We start from the raw sequence: 16,918 nt of genomic DNA on the forward strand, positions 1-16,918 counted from the left end.
CAACACTCCAGAAGACAGGCTTAAGATACAGAAGGATCTTGACAAACTTGAACATTGGGCACTATCTAATATAATGAAATTCAATGGTGAAAAGAGTAAGGTTCTACATTTAGGCAACAAAAACGAAATGCACAGGTACACAATAGGTGGTACCTTGCTCAACAGTAGTAACTGTGAGAGGGATCTTGGAGTCCTAGTGGACAACCATTTAAACATGAGCCAGCAGTGTGCAGCAGCTGCCAAAAAAGCCAACACAGTTCTAGGCTGCATCAACAGAGGGATAGAATCAAGATCACGTGAAGTGTTAATACCACTTTATAATGCCTTGGTAAGGCCACACTTGGAATACTGCATTCAGTTCTGGTCGCCACGATGTAGAAAAGATGTGGAGACTCTAGAAAGAGTGCAGAGAAGAGCAACAAAGATGATTAGGGGACTGGAGACTAAAATACATGAAGAACGGTTGCAGGAAATGGGTATGCCTAGTTTAATGAAAAGAAGGGCTAGAGAAGACGTGATAGCAGTGTTCCAATATCTCAGGGGTTGCCACAAAAAAGAGGGAATCAAACTATTCTCCAAGGCACCTGAGGGTAGAACAAGAAGCAATGGGTGGAAATTAATCAAGGAGAGAAGCAACTTAGAACTGAGGAGAAACTTCCTGACAGTTAGAACAATTAATCAGTGGAACAGCTTGCCTCCAGAGGTTGTGAATACCCCAACACTGGAAGTCTTTAAGAAGATGTTGGATAGCCATTTGTCTGAAACAGTATAGGGTTTCCTGCCTAGGCAGGGAGTTGGACTAGAACCTCCAAGGTCCCTTCCAACTCTGCTATTGTATTGTATTGTATCTATCACATATTTCTAACATAGCATGGGGAGCAGACAAATTTTAACAGATTAAACCCACTGGTTTAGGCATCTCTAAAGCCTTGCTTTGTTTTTGTACAACTGTTTTGACTAGTGTGGTATTCTGGAATAATATTTAACTCATGACCAAAACCAACCTGACTGGTAGGTAATGTTTTCTGGTTCTTTTGGGCATGGCTTTAATGCTGTTACAAAAGGGCTGAACCCATACTGAAAAGCTGAAAGTCACTGGAACTTTAACTGAAATGAAACTGGGGGAACATTTTTCTTGCTCACTTGCCAATGCAGCCCACTACTGTTGCTTCAGTTTAGTTGCTTTGCAGCTACTTGAGATTTTAAGCTGATAACTGAAGCAGATTGCTTCTGTAGGAGATTGTCCAGGAACTGAAAGAGTGCCAGCAATAGTCTAAACTGGCTATCCCAACCCATTAGCATTCACCTTACTCTGACATCAATAAAATGAAGCCCATCATATTGCACCCATAGCAAAATTGCCATGGTTTGCCTGCTTGAAGGAAAAACAGTAAACTAATACTGGAACAACTGCTAAGAATGGTTTTATGGTATATGGAGATGAGATGAACATCATGAAGACAGAACAGATAAAAAAAAGATATTGCCAAGAAGTATCTTAGATACCTTAGAGTCTTAAATGTCTTATTGTAGTAGGAAAAGACCTAAGACTGAGAAGAGCTGCAGTTATTCAAAGTAATGAAAAGTTTAATGGCATAAACAAAACAAAAAATTATTGTGAGACAATATTATATCTCCCAGTACTCCATCTACATTGGCTTTGATTCACTTTCTGTTTTTGAAAAAGTTAAAAGTGATCAGCTAAGCAAATGTCAATAGAATGAGAGGGAATCACAAAAGAAATCGCACAACTCTGAACTGGATACTAGATTTAATAACTTATTTTTATCTTTGTACATAACTAACATAACTGCCTTCTGCAAAAAAATGTTCCATGCTAAATCAATAATAGACATAACTCTTAGTAGAAATCTTTTAAAAAGCAACTTTGTAAAACATATATTTTCAAGCACTCGCTATATAAACAAGAAAGCAAAACCTGATTAAATTATAAAACACAAAACAGCAGTGATTTGTGGTAGCAGACTTTTTTTAAAAAAAGATATTTGCTGGAGTCGAGAAAAAAGTCTTCTGGGGTTATAATACTGTAGACACTCAGAAATCTTTAAAAAGGAGAAACACTACTAATGAAATGGGCAGAATATGGGCTAGTAATTTGCAAGACACATACAGGAGAACTTAGAAGCCTGGCTAAGGCATGAAGCTTGCAGTCCTATCTTTCCTAGCCCGGCTGCTGCCTGACTGAAGCAAAACCAACATAACGCATGGAGGAGCTGAACATTCATGCGCATGCAATAGTGATACAATATAATATGGATGACTCATGGCACAACTTGCCAAGATAGGATAGCCACCATTATGGTAGAACATTGGGCACTGCCAGCTCCCACCAGCTACACCGAGGGCACTGGTATCTGCTTAGCAAAAGTACTGTCATAATCTCGCACCAAGTCATTTGTTGGGTGATAATGCATGGCAATGTAGGAGTTGGCATATCTGAATGGCGAGTTTGTTGGTTGCAAGCTGTTGGGAGTGCTCACTTCCTGAGAAGGGCAGCTGTTATAAATGCTATAATAAGGTTCAATGCGGGTATTCATGGGAGTGGAACTACTCTGCCCTCCTCCATAGTAATGCCCAACAGAAGCCTTAGGACTCAGCACACTTTCTTTAGAGCGACTAGGGCCACATGCTTGGTCCACAAACTTTTTCTGAGGTTTTGGAGATAGCATATAAGCTGAGTTGGTCTCATGATGAGATGATTTATTTCTGTTGGCCTCCAGGCCCCCTTTGCCCACAGCTTGAAGCCGTGTTTTCTGTTTACAACAGAAAAAAACAAAGGCCAAGTACTGTATAAACCAAAGGACCCTCCTTCTTAAACCAGCACTGTTACGGGAATATATAAAAGGATTCAATCCAGACTTTAAAAAAAACAGCGTAAATCCACACAACTCAAATTGATAAAGCACAATATCATTGTTCCTGGACAAAACATCCTGTATCAAAGATATGCCCAGTGGAAGGCAGCAAACTAAAACAGAAAGAATAATAACAATGCAAGTCACCAAAGCTCTAGAGTCCTTGGCTGTGGACAAATTAATCATGGACACCAGTTGGAATCTGCTGGCTGCAGATGCGGAGAGCTGGCCAAAGTTCTTCATGTATGCATGTGTTTGGATGTGCTGCAGCTTGTTATAGTTTTGGTTTCTATACAGAGCTGGCATAGTGCACTGTACCCCATCAGCACAACTAGTAGCAAGTGTTCCAACAAAGGGATGAGGCCTGGAGGCATCAACTGTGATGATGGGGGGACATTTTCTCACTTGGGCATTTTTCCTCAAGGCTTGTGCTATCATGATATAAGAAACTGAAACCACTGTCACACAGCAGATGAAATCAATAACATACAAGTAAGGGATGATCTTTCCCTCACCACTGATCAGGCTGGAAATAGGAAGGCAAAGTCGAGATTTATGGGTCCTCATGGTGGCTAGAGTGGCCAGAGTAAAGCTTGTAGCCCAGAGGAGCAGGGTAAGCAGTAAAGTGCAAGGGAAGGAGGCAGTCCGATTGGGTTGCTTCCCTAACACCATGCTTAATCGGTGAAGGGCAATAACAGCCACTGTCTTGAGGGACATGATGATAAACCCAGAGCTGGTAAGGTGGAAGGTAAAACAGAAAGCATCAGGGATGCCAGCTGCAGAATCCAAAAAGAGAGCAAAGGTGAACATGGGGGCAGTCACTCCACAGATGAAAAGGTCACAGAAAGACAGATTGAGGATCATAAAATCAAAGTTGGTCCTGAACTTCCGGAAAGCTGGGTCAAAGAAGGACAAAAAAACAATAAGGTTGCCATAAGAACCTAAGCAGAAAATGACGGCCAGCAGGAAGGTACATGTAACTAAAGTGGCTGTGTGGATTATCTCCTGGAGATCCCCTTGGAAAGGAAAGGAGTCATTGCTGCCCCAAGATGGTGAAGGCAGTTGTGTTGAGGAATTTGAGCGATCTGTCCATTTTGTTTCAGCCCACTCCGTCAGGTTCATCATCACAGAAAGTAACCTGCTGCTGTCCTTCAAAATTGTGAACTTGGCCTTGGTCGTTTGAGGTGCATACTTGGTGAGACCTATGTGTACAAATACAACCCCCCAATACCAAAAATTAGTCAATAAATATTAAAAGAGTTGTTAGTTTTCTTAAAAAGTGTGTATCAATAGCTGGGCTGAAATAGGTCTGTCAATTATTTCAAGTTAGCCCTTAAATATATAGAAAAGATTGACATTTGGTAACTTTACAGAAAATGGATTAGGACTCATATCCTACTGCAAGCACACCCATGCACACTTTAATAAAACTGGATTTAATATCAAAAAGAAACATTATATATATATGTGTTGTATTTGTACTATTCATGCTGTGTGGTCGTTTTTCTATCTCAATAGCTTCTCTGATTATTCTGTTGTTAAAGTGTTCAATTTTGTGTTTGTTCTAAAATGAAGTATAAGAATGTCCATTTTAGAACTGCAATAAAATGAGATTGGTGAAGATGCTTCTTTCTCCATAATATCTAAAGACAGACCATTAAATACAAGTCCAGACCAAGAGTGTCACTGAAATCACAGACCAATGACTAGAATAACAGCTTCCAAGCTGATGCTAACATGTTAGTGGTAGGAACAGAAGGAAGTGTGAGACTGGAATGACAAGGCTGGGTCTCAAAAGGCCAAAGCATACATATGGAGCCAAGATGTCTCCTGGCCCCATATGTGGCTAAGATGTAAGGAACCAAAGCATGATCATGGGAACTGGAAAGATTGTTTCTGGGCACAGAAATGAATGCTTTTGACTGAAAATCATGCCCTTCATCTCAACTCTTGGCTTATTGGGGGCCATCATTCCAGTCCCACACCTGGCATTTTATCTGTCATTCCCATTCTCAGCCTGAGAATAAGGATAAATAAATAACAATAAATAACATGGCAGAAAAGACCACATAAAACACTAGGGGTTTTTTTCTGAGGACTCCTTGGTGCTTTCTGAGCTTGATTGTTGGCTTGCACTTATCCACAAGATAACATCATAATTCTCCTATTGCTTTATATGTATATATATATAATGTTGTATTTGTGCTGATAAATAAATAAAGGGAGACTAGTATAGATCCAAGTATAAGTATGTATTTGTGTTACAACCCCTGGTATGCGCAAATATGGGAGGAATATATATATAATGTATAAAGCATATATATGCTTTATAAATATATATGTATGTATGTATAAATATATGTATAAATATACATATATACATAAATATACATATACATACACACACACACATACACACACACACATATAAAAACATATAAATATACAGGTGTACTGATTTAAATGGGATTCAATCGGGTAAAATTCTCAGAAGTACCTTTCCGTCCTTTTGAGAGTTTGAGAAAGAAGGTAACAATAACCTTCTTTCTTGTTCTTCCGTCCGTCCTTCTCCTCTTCTGTATGGTTCATAAGAAAAGCACGGGGCCTAATCAGAAGGGCTGGCAATTTTCGAATGCGGTCGGATCGCTCGAGCTTAGCCGCGCGGGCTCAGGTGCGCATCGAGGTAGTAAACAGCCCTATTCGCCGTCCAGTCTAGGGCGCCCTAAGCGCTCGCGCTTCACCCACCAACCGACCCGCCGGAACGAAGCCCTCAGTCAGTCCGCGAACCGGCCTGTCCTTACCAAGCGCGGGCTCCGTGGAGGCAGCCGAGACCACGCGCCTTGCGCGTCCGTCCGCACCGGGGGCAGAAGGCAGTCGCAGTGGGGGCTGCGGCTGGGGGAGGGTGAAGTCATCGTCGGCGGGAAGGAGCGGCTCGACCCCCTCCGCCGTCTCCTTCCTGCGTTTGGGCCCGAAGAAAAGGAGGGAGCGCGGTCGGCGTTGCAAGCCCGGCAAGCCTCGCCGCGCGCGCCGGCTGAAATGACGTCGCGCTTCTCCTTTTTTTGCAACGCGCGGGTCGAAGGCGACGGTCGCCTCAAAGGAGTCTCTCTTCCGAGAGGTTTCCTCGCACTGCTCCGGGGACCGTTTCCGCGTCCTCGGCAACACCGAAACCGCTCATCCTGGCCGAGCGGATGAGTGGTTCCCAAGAGCTGGACGCCCGGCAATAGCACATTTCACGCAAGCGCCTGGCCTGGAAGAGCGCGGTGGCGATCCGCACTGCACACAAACAACGCCGCAATCAGAGTGCGGGGCACGTCTCGCTCCGATGAAAACAGCTCCCTTCCTTTCTTTTCGGGGAACCCTGCTCTGAAATTGTGGCAGGTCAAACGTTTGAGAGGCGGTAGCAGATGCTGCCGAAAAGTAGCATCTGTTGGTATAGTTGCTTATAGATACAACACGAGACCAGCGTGCCTTTTTCTCCATCCTATCTCAAGAGTGTGAATTGTCGAGCATTTTGAATGGCACAGCCCAGAGCCAGCCGATGCTCACCCAAAGCTAGCAGGATTTCAATTCACAGAAACGAGTGCGGCAATAAATGCATTATTCTTGGAGTTTCCCTAATTAAAAAAAAACAGTAGTGATGTTGGCAACAAGAAATATGGAAGCAATGTACTTATTAAATCAGCAGCAACTTTACAAAGTGGTCATAACCGCCTAAGTTTCAAATATTCTTCATCAAGGAAGATTAGGGAGAAAAAAAGGAGGGGGAGAGAATGGCTGTTCCAAGTTACTTTCTCAGCTGGCATGCTTGGGGGGTGGGGTGGGGTTCTATATACAGATGGGTGGTGACATCAGCCATGACAGAAGCTCTCCCAAAGCTTTCCGGGGAAATAAAGCATGCTTTTTTTCTTTTATTTTTATGAAATACAAGAAATACCTGCTGAAGTCAAAACTGTTTCCATCCTGTAGAAGATCCTTTGGCTGAAGGAAAAGAGAGACAAAGCAACCTGGCTATCTCTTTCTTGGTAAAGTTAGGTACAATGTACTAGGAAAGCAACATCAGAACTAAACTGGATAGGATGCTCTAGCATTGGATGTTGTAGCCATAGAAGCCATTTATATTTTCTTATGTATACATGTGCAGGTATGGGTGTTCTTCCTTCATGTGTATCTGTGATTATGGAATGTAGTATCAGGAAGAATGTGGGAGGGGGGTTGTCATGTCACCTCTGGTCATGTGACCAGGGAAGAAGACTTAGAGGCAGGTGCCAACATATGAGCTGCTCCCCACTTGCCTGTCCCATTAAGGTGGCTTGGGTGAAATTTGGGCTTTTTTTTTGCAGATGCAGATCAGTTCCATCTTATTTTCAAAGTTGATCTGTTTTTGTCAGGTTGAGCCAAATGTGGTCCTGTTCTTTTCTTGGGAAATAATAGTTTGAAATTTCATGATTACAAGCAGATGCTCAACACAAAAAGTGTCCTCTAGGAATCACCATCCATAAACTTATAATCTAGAAGAGGCAGCTCAAAACAGAAAAGGAGATATATTATACTGTATATTACAATGATACATCGTCTACTAGTGTTTTTCAGTGGGATCTTGCTACATGTTGTAGGAAAGCATGAGGGAGAAGCTACCATCATATTCATATTCACATTCATCTAAGAGTAGTAGCAAATTAACAATTAATTTTGTTCCCCAGTCAGGAATACACAGGAGCTGAGAATTCTTTGTACTCCTATTATAGTGTTGATCCAGTGCTATTGCCATGGGGGAGGAGGGGCAGAAAAAATATAAAATATTTCCAGTCTTTTCATTTTCTCCCTTTTTTGTTTACAAATTGAACCGCAGCTACCATGTCAGATAACTGAAAACATATTGTTGAGAGGTAAAATCTCTGGAATGATAGACAAAGCTGATTCTTTTAAAGCACGAGACAGATGTTAAAGCTTGATTCATATCCTTTTATGCATAGGCAGATTGCCAATTAACTCCGTTATTAGGGCAGTTTTATATATAGTCTTTTTAAAAAAGAGACACACAATTTGTATTTTTGTGTCTTAACAAAAACTATATATATTCAGACATATAGTGTCATTCAAAATCACATAAACATACAATCATCTCTAGAATTAATATTTTTCTCTCACTAAGGCAATCCTGAAATGATCTCAGTGAAGTTTCCTGGAGGAAGATTCAAGCAGCTTGTGATGTTCAAACCCCAAGTATGGGTTTTTCTTTTAATAGCAGCTATGTCACCCATCTGTTTTCTTACTTTATTATAACACCATGGCTTTGAAAAATAAGCTTCCAACATTTTGAATTTGTTCCCCAGAGTAAAGTGACAATCAGCAAAGCTTTTTTAAATTTATGAGACATTATTCAAGTGAGCAGTATGAATCAAGATTCTGGCTATCTTGCCAACCAAAATTTCCACATTATTTTTATAGATGAGGGATTACAATAATTCAAATGAGTTTACCAGACTATGGAGGAATATATTTACAAAAGTAAGATCAGAAATTAACAAGATTTGTGTACATACTTCCTTATCAACTCTTTTGATTATTTTTACACAGGGAATAAATTAGAACTAAGATTTGCCTTCGAGAAGGAAAGGGAAGAGGATGAACTAAGCTAGAAAGATCTCCTTGGCAACAAGAATTGGAACAATTAAGTCATCTTTTTGTGATTGGAAGCTATCCTACTCTTCTTTTTCCTAAGAGAACCAAGTTACCAAAATCAAATTTCTATACTAAGGGGAGAACAATTTTTGAACTTTTCCTCTCAAAATATTTTATTTTAAAAGGAAATATAATTATATGTGTCCATTTTAATTCTATAAGATGACAAGATTTGCAAAATATGAATAATTCAAACAAGTACTTTTATATCATAAGCCACGGGTCCCCAAGTTGCTGCCCACTACCTATTTGCAACTGGGTTGTAATTGGCGCAAGTCGAGCTGTATGCATCACCCTGCAATTTGCTTAAGTTGAGCTGTGTGTGCACACATGTGCGCCAGCCCTCCGCTCACACAGCCTGGTTCCCCTATCTCCCCTCACCTCTAGGCTGCCCAGCTGCAAAAGTTGGGGGTTGCTGTCATAAGCCATACCATGGTTTCTCCTGATCGAATTACTTTTATGAAGAGTATCAATACAACTTTTAAAGTACTGTATGTACTTCTCGACCTCATGTCTTTTCAGAACTAAAAGTAAACAACCCATCATTTATATTCAAGACACTGATTAGATCCCAAATATCCTTATTAGAGAGTGTTAGCTCCTATCCTAAATGAAAACACTTGAGATCATACACTGAATGATAAACATGCCATGCACACCCAAATTTTTACAAACAATTAATTTATTCAGCTTTAAACTAAGTACACAACTGAAAGTAAGATGCATTTGGCACTACCCTATACATGTTATTTCTTCATTGAGTCTCAGGGCATGCTGTCCAGGTTATACTGCCATGTTTGCTTTCCCAACAGGCAGATGATTTAAAAGCATATTATATTCCTTTTAAACAAAGAAAAAAAATACAGTGTGAATGTATTTTTCAAGCTTGTGTTGTTTTTGTTTTCTTAAATGGGAGAGAGATTTCAATTCTATTATTTACCATACATTAAAATATACCATTACTTAGGATGGTAGCAAGAGAAAAATATTGGTAAAAAAATCAATTCATTCACCAATGATAAATGAATAGTAAACCCAAAACTAAATAACTTCATTAATGAGAATCAGCAGTATTATAAACCAGAAGAAATTGGCATTTGAATTGGATACAAAAGCTAAAGCAGTATTTTAACATTGAAAAGTGTGAATCTTTACAAGATAATGTCACAAATGGATTATGTAAAACTTTTGCTAACTATACAGTACTTTGTCAATGCAATGCCTCTACAATTTATACAATCTTTTACATGTTTGTAACATGTATTGAACATGTTGTGAAGTAGTGAGTCAATAGCCACCAAAGTCACAGACCAAAAAGGAATTTGGTGGGGACAGATACAGTACTTCTGTATTTTAATGCAACTTAAATATCTGTTCCAGCATGGAGACATAGAGTGAATGAGGAAAGATGGGAGTTATCAATACAGAACATTTTATTTTAACCATATAACCAGTGGTCTTTTACCACTCAGTATTAACATTTATACATGAAATAAAACAATAGCAAATATCTGTTGTTGTCCATGGGCTCTACTAAATTGGAAAAATGTAAGCTGCCACTTACAAAACCAGGGAAAGTTAAAGTTAAGTACCTGGATGAATGATCTTATTGAAAATTTGGCCATGAAACAAAGATTAACAGTATGATTTAGACGCTAAGATTTGAAAGAACTGAGCACAAAGCACTGCATAGCTTGGTTTTGCATGTGAGCTAATAAAGAAAGTAAAAATCTTTTTTAAAAAATTGGGATGGTATTACTACCTACACTTAAACCCAAGGGTACTATGAAGAGTTGGGCATGCATATTCTTACAGGTTGTGTGCCCAGTTATTCACCTGATATCAATAAACAATCCATTTGAATTTGAGAAATTGCGATACTAGCCATTCCATAAGGTAGAATTTATCTTAAATACAAGACACTTGCATGGATGTATGAAAGAAAATTACAATTCTCTTATTCATGCAGAGACTTATTACTATGCCACAGCTTTTTCTTCAGTTAAACAGAAATCTAATCATCTTCAAGGGACATACTATACGCACTTTTTAAAAAAATTGCAAACTTAAGCCTCTGAATTACCGAATCCAAATATTCAGTAAGTTAAAATTTAAGTTTATCTTTACAAAAATGAAGTAGTCTCTTATTTTTCTGAGACCCTGAAAGAGACAGATAATATGACAATGACAAAAGCCAATCTATCTTCAGGAAGAACAAGGGCATTTGCTTGTTTTAAGCATAGAGTCTGGAATGGAAATCTGTCATCAATATAATCTACATACTATTTTACTTCCCAATTGCCAAGGAAGATTATCAATCTTTCCTGTTCTTTGGAAAGTTGGTGAAATTTTGGGTATTTTACAAGACAGCGTTATTGTAACTATCTCTCTGTATGAGCAATTATTTTAAATAGTCTTCTTTAGGTGGTTTGAATCCTTGGGCATATATTTCTGATTTTAATTTTTCACACACACACACACACACACACACACACACACACACCCCAATTACAGATTTCAGGAGTTTTATGCTAGTGGGTCGTTGACTGGACCACCTATACAAGCCTTGAAAATAAATAATAAATAAACGATAACATATGAGTTTATGTATTTACAAACCAAGTTAATTGTGATTTATCTACTAAAATGATAAACTTTATCATGATTGTAAACCAGTTCTGTACAACGGCAAACAGGTCGCTATTCAATTCAAAGTTCATGAAAGCAAGCACTCTCCAGTTTCTGACCTCATATGAGGCTCTTTTCTTGTTCCTCTTCTGGGGTTCCAGAACAACGAAAATATTTTACACATGGCAATTCATTAAGGTTAAAGGATTCTCAAACTTTGCAATACCATAATCCTTTGAATGATAAGCAAATTTGTTCAACTTTACTCATGAGCTAAAACAATGCGTTAAATATAACTTTTGATTGATGTATGCCTTTTCCAGATTATTGGATTCTCGGGTTTTGTCATCTTCCCAATGATACCTGGGCCTTTTCTTCCAACTTTACCTGTGCAAATCTTTAAAAAAATATGACCCCTTTCCAAGTTGCTTGAGACCCTTGTGGGACTGCATTTGTGTTGAGAATTTATATATTAAGAGAATAACAAGTGAACCAGATCGCCAGTAAAATCAGTGCAGTCACATCCCGTTTACTACCACATGCAAACACGACGCAGTGCTGTCAAAATATTGTCCATACTAGTCTCACATAAAATGTAAATATGGTGTGAACCCATTTTATCATCACATAAAATAAATATAATGCAAGATGAATGTAAACTGATTTCAATACTGGAAAACTAGCAAAAGTTATCTATGGAGATTCTCAATCATCCAGATCCTGGTTACCCAAAGGTGCTTTTCAAAAGGCAACTGGATTTTCTTGGTTTCTACAACATAGTCCCTTCAGCAGTCCCAAGAAGATTCCACACCCATTTTCACCTGATTCAGGTCACCCTGAGGGTACAAGTAAATCTCCAAGTTGCCTCAACAACTCTTAAAAGTACTAACAACCAGATGACAGCAAAGAATATAAATTCTTCTATTCCCCACCATTCAGTCCGAACTGAAGAGCTTCTAGGACGAGAAGTGAAATGTTTTCACGGGGGGGGGGGGGGAGGGGGGGGAGCGGCACCCAAGAAAGTTCAGTTGACACTTGAAAGGCACCTTTGTGATAGCAAAAATTATGTTTCAATGTCTTTGACACCATATTCAATACATGCCCCATCTATATTTCATTATTTTCTTTCAATTTCAATCAAAATATTAAATTTTAACTTTATATTTTTAATCGAGAATTCTAAAGAGATTCTTATATGAAGGAAGGAAAAGGCCAGACAGTATTGGTTTCATTTAATGAGTCTAAAAATTACAAGGCACTGTTTGAAAGGTGACATTTTGCTATGTCAAGCTGGATATCAAGAAGACCATTCCAAGATAGCCCAAGGGTACAGATTTTACAACACAGTCTCACTCTTTTATGCATAATAGCACGGTGATACCAAAAGATCTGTAAGAACAAGCAGCTGGTCATCAGTGAATTGTTGCTTATGTTGCTGCCAATTATCATGGTGAGTTCTCCGGAAATTGGACAATGTTTTTTTTACTGTCATCTGTGTCGAGAAAAACAGAGAGAGATCTAGGAAATGTATTTAAAACAACTATAAACTGTCTTGTTCTTAAGGCTATGATTCAGTTTTGTAAGTGTAAATATATTATTCAGAATTTTGCTCAAAGGTTTCATGTTATAGAGAAAAACTACCAATCAATAATTTCAAAAGACAGTTTAAAATACTTGCTACTGTTACCCTAAATTTGAAAAGAAACATTATTTATATACAGTGATTTAAGAATTGTGTATATTAGCTCATATATTTCTTTTTATTCTGTTCAATGAATTGTTAAATGTGTAGTTTAATTGTACAAAAGTTTAACAGATATGTACAACTACATAAGAGATTATTATTAATTTCAAACCAAACTGGCTCTTTTGTTTAGTTATCTTTGTTAACTAACTAAAAAGCAAACCAAAAAAAAAAACCTTAAAAAAGTATTCTTGAATAATTTCTGTTTTGATCTTTATTACTAACATTTGGTTAAAACAAATCAACCCAAATAGCTAGTACCTATAACAGAAATTTTCTAAGCACTAAACTAAACAGCTTCTTCTCAAAAAGGAAGTCATTTAAGAGGCCAAGCTTCAGCATAAGAATTCCAATGATTGATCTAATGAATCATACCTCAATAGGCTGAGGATCATTCAGATGTGCACTAAGATCCATCAAAAGTTGAGGCATCCACGTGGGCACATCATAAGGACTGGACAAAATACACGCACTAAGTCCAAGCACACCAGCATGGCGTTTAACTAAATCTGCAAAAGAAAGTTGGTAATTCTTCCATGAGGCAGCACAGGAGTCTTCAATTGGCACAAATAAGAGATAAGCTCCTTCTATCTATGGGAAAAGGGTATGGAAGAGTGGATTTTTACCAGTTCTTTATTCCTTCTGAAGCCCTTTATACCACTATCATGCATACACATTTACATGGTTTTCTTTAAATTTCATTGAGCAGATTTTTGGGACTACAAAGGGATGCAAAGAGAAGGTCACAAATCACAATTATAGAACTGCAAGAGGCTGCAACCTTTAAAAATGTGAGCTGCTTGCAAATTACCCAATACTGTATAATCATGTGGTTTACTTTGAGGATAAGCCATTAGTCACTTTTCTGAGGCGATCACAACTTCAAACCATGAATGGTTGTAAATAGAGGTCTACCTGTAATTTCTAAAACATAGGTTAAATGGTGCATTTAAAATTATTGCAATCTAATCTAATGCAGATGTACTGCATTGCCTGAAATATGCTATTTCTGCCACACGATTCAGTTCCCTTGCAGAATCTACTCTTTTTTTGTGGTTTCACCTAAATTCAATGCAGCTCAGTCATGTCAACTATCATTCTGAGTTTCCATTATTTAGGGAGCTTTAGATTGCTCCCTGTTCTTCCCAATGACAATCTTTAATGCAGGTCCCTATTTCCTGTGAACTAGACTGCATTGTATGTCAGAAATAACTGGCTGTTTCACTTTTGGAAGAACAGATACTTTTCAAATGTTATGCACAAAAAGGTGGAAAATAAATAAATCAGAAAACCGAGGTAAGATTCCTCTAACAAATCCATTCAGCATGATTTACACCTTCCTGAACCACCTCCTCCTTACCTGCAGGGGGAATGGTATCCACTACAGTACTGAGGTCTCGTTTTCTTCTCTTTGGAAGTCTCATTTTACAGAGCTGCTCAAAATGAGTCTGCATAGGAGTATCAATCTCCAGGAAGTGGCACTGGAGCAAACCACCCAAAGTGGTAGCAGCCATCTCTCTCACCTAGGATCAAATAATAGCATCAGTAATAACAATAAGGGCAGCCCATTTTCCACTATACTCTAAATCAGTAGTTTTCAACTTCAACAACTTTAAGAAGTGTGGGCTTCTATTCCGAGAATTCTCCAATAGCTGGATTGCTGGGGAATTCTGGAAGTTGACGTTAATTTAGCAAATCTTAAAGTTGCTAAAACTGAAAAACACTGTTGTAAATGTGAGAAAGAGGGTGACAGTGTGGTACCCTGGCATTATCACACGTGCACTTTGTGTACATGTCATTTGCAAAATCAGTGTTCACTGTACTAAGCAGTAAGACTCTGAAGTTTCTCTTCATGAGACAATTTCTCTTCATGAGACAGTAGCCTCAGGAACACAAGGAGAGTTTCATTTAAATTCCAGTGAATAGAAAAAGTTATTATGTTAAACATAGAATAGGGTTGGAAGGGACCTTGATGGTTTTCTAGTCCAACCATCTGCCCGTGGCAGGAGGCCAATGGCAGCAATTAGGATCTTAGCATTTAGTTGGACAAGGTCTTGATTTGAAATTCTGACCAGACACACAGGGCAAAGTTGTGGCATGGCCTGTTGAACCCATGTGCTGAAAAGAATAAACAGACAGTGGTTTTTACTCTACCTACAGTAACACATGAGTATTTCTAGCACTGTGATGTCTTCTGAACGATCCCATAGTAGCTGATGAACACAGAAAGTTTGTTGCATACTGGCTTTTGTTTGACTATGATTATTATTATGGCATTAAAATGGCATTACAGAACCCAGAATTATTATGGAAAATAAAGTAAAAAGGAGATTTTCAAAAACTTAACAGACACTAATCTACACTATCTGTTTTCTCAAAGGACCTTTATGTGGCTTCTTCAGCCTTTCAATAACCTAATGCCAGTGAACTCTAGGAGAGTTCTCGAGATAAGAATTTTAAGTATACTTTAGTTTATTGAGATATTGTAACTTATTCCATTGCTTAAGAATATATTAAAGGTTTAGAAACATAGGCAGTTGGTCAATTTTTGACTACATGATAAAACCAAGCCATTTGAATAATGTTCCAACAGAATCAGAAATTTGGAGTCCAAATTAATTGTACTGCCTGTCTTTGAAATACGTTTCAATGTTCTGCTCAGCAAATTATAAAATTATATTCTTGAACATAATCCACTTAAATCCCATAGAACCAAAATTAAAAACCCTATAATGAATTACCAGAAATTAACTGTCTCCTGAAATCTATTTCTTGTACTAATATTGTAATGTTAAGTATGAGTTACAAGGCTTCTGAAATGAAGAAGATATTATATAGCTTATTGACATATTTCTTATGCAGCTAACAGTTGAATTGCTAACTTCCAGGAATACTTGACAATGGAATAAACACAGACTTATTTTAGTATCTTCTACCTCAAAGAAGATCAAATGCATGAGTTCCTTTCCTGATAGTATTGCATTTTCTCTAAATTTTTCCCTTTTCGGGAAAGATGGCTGGCCCATTTGTAGCTCAGGATTGAAATGGGGGGGTCATTAGTGTTCTCTGAGTTTGATTGTTTTCTTGTCGATGTTTCATTACTCAAAGTAGGTAACATTATCAGTGCTTTTTGTTTGTAAATGTTGGGGGGTTTAATTTCTGTTTACCACTCAGTCACTTCAGTAAAATGGGTAGCCATATAAATTATATAAATAAATAATTTAATAAAGAATGCATTTTTTAAAACAGATATTTGTCAACTTATGACCATACATTCAGTGACCATTCAAACTTACAATGGTGCTGAAAAAATGGACTTATAACCTATATCTGAATTTAGGATATATAACTCTGATGTTGCCCTCAGAGTTATGTGAACAAAACTTGGATTCTTGGCAGTGAACCTACACTTACAATCGTACAGGTGCATTCCAGCTTAGTCCCAACTGCAACTGCAGCTGCGCCTGCCAACCTGTATTCCTACATTCTGCCACCCCAGCTCACCTTCATCATTTTCTTCCTCTCAGTGCTGATAAGGCATGCTGTGGGGAGCCAAAAGCAGTCCCTGAACAGCAGCACCCTGAAACATCCATTTGCAAAATGCTCCTGGAGTACACTGTGCCAAAATGCCCTCTTTTCCATACTCATAAAAACTAGTCCCAGACTGAGAGTGGAAAACAAATGGGAAGAGGACAATAAAAATGAAACTTTTGAAAAATGAAAATGAAAGCAAATGAGAGACCAGGTGGATTTTGGCCGGGTAAGAGTTAATCTCCAACATGCTTCTTTTGCTGATTCCTTGACTTCTGGATACAACCTCATTGAGGATAAAGTGGCAGGCTGAAGAAATGCAAAGCATGGGAAAGTATAAATCCTTGGCATGAGGAGTGAACAAAATGAATAGATGCCAACGTTAGCTCAACTGATTGAAGGGTAAAGTGCTCTGAAGTAAACTTTTCCAGATCAATGTAGGGCTGCGGGTAGGATG

General features: G+C 38.4%; 2 protein-coding genes across 3 annotated transcripts in view; both read right to left on the reverse strand.

The window, feature by feature from the left end:
* Positions 1-1,321: 1,321 nt before the first annotated feature.
* Positions 1,322-5,946, reverse strand: GPR75 (G protein-coupled receptor 75). 2 transcript variants are annotated; one of them, XM_081944885.1, is made up of 2 exons: positions 5,678-5,946; positions 1,322-4,078 (listed from the first exon to the last, which is right to left on the reverse strand). In XM_081944885.1, the coding sequence occupies exon 2, from the start codon at positions 3,999-4,001 to the stop codon at positions 2,355-2,357; it is 1,647 nt and encodes a 548-aa protein (XP_081801011.1). In that variant the 5' UTR covers positions 4,002-4,078; positions 5,678-5,946; the 3' UTR covers positions 1,322-2,354. The 2 variants fall into 2 exon arrangements, with proteins under 2 accessions (XP_081801011.1, XP_081801010.1); XM_081944884.1 differs by having other exon boundaries at positions 5,374-5,946.
* Positions 5,947-9,222: 3,276 nt separating this feature from the next.
* The window catches only part of PSME4 (proteasome activator subunit 4), an 87,780-nt gene continuing 80,084 nt past the window's right edge, over positions 9,223-16,918 (reverse strand). Inside the window, exons 44-46 of the mRNA XM_081942789.1 lie at positions 14,291-14,453; positions 13,306-13,439; positions 9,223-12,678 (exon numbers count right to left, since the gene is read on the reverse strand). Coding sequence (XP_081798915.1) covers positions 12,544-12,678; positions 13,306-13,439; positions 14,291-14,453 — 432 coding nt within the window. The 3' untranslated portion in view covers positions 9,223-12,543. The remainder of the gene's footprint in view (positions 12,679-13,305; positions 13,440-14,290; positions 14,454-16,918) is intronic.

Source organism: Natrix helvetica (genome assembly GCF_964273705.1).
Source record: "Natrix helvetica genome assembly, chromosome: 2".
Taxonomy (NCBI): domain Eukaryota; kingdom Metazoa; phylum Chordata; class Lepidosauria; order Squamata; family Natricidae; genus Natrix; species Natrix helvetica.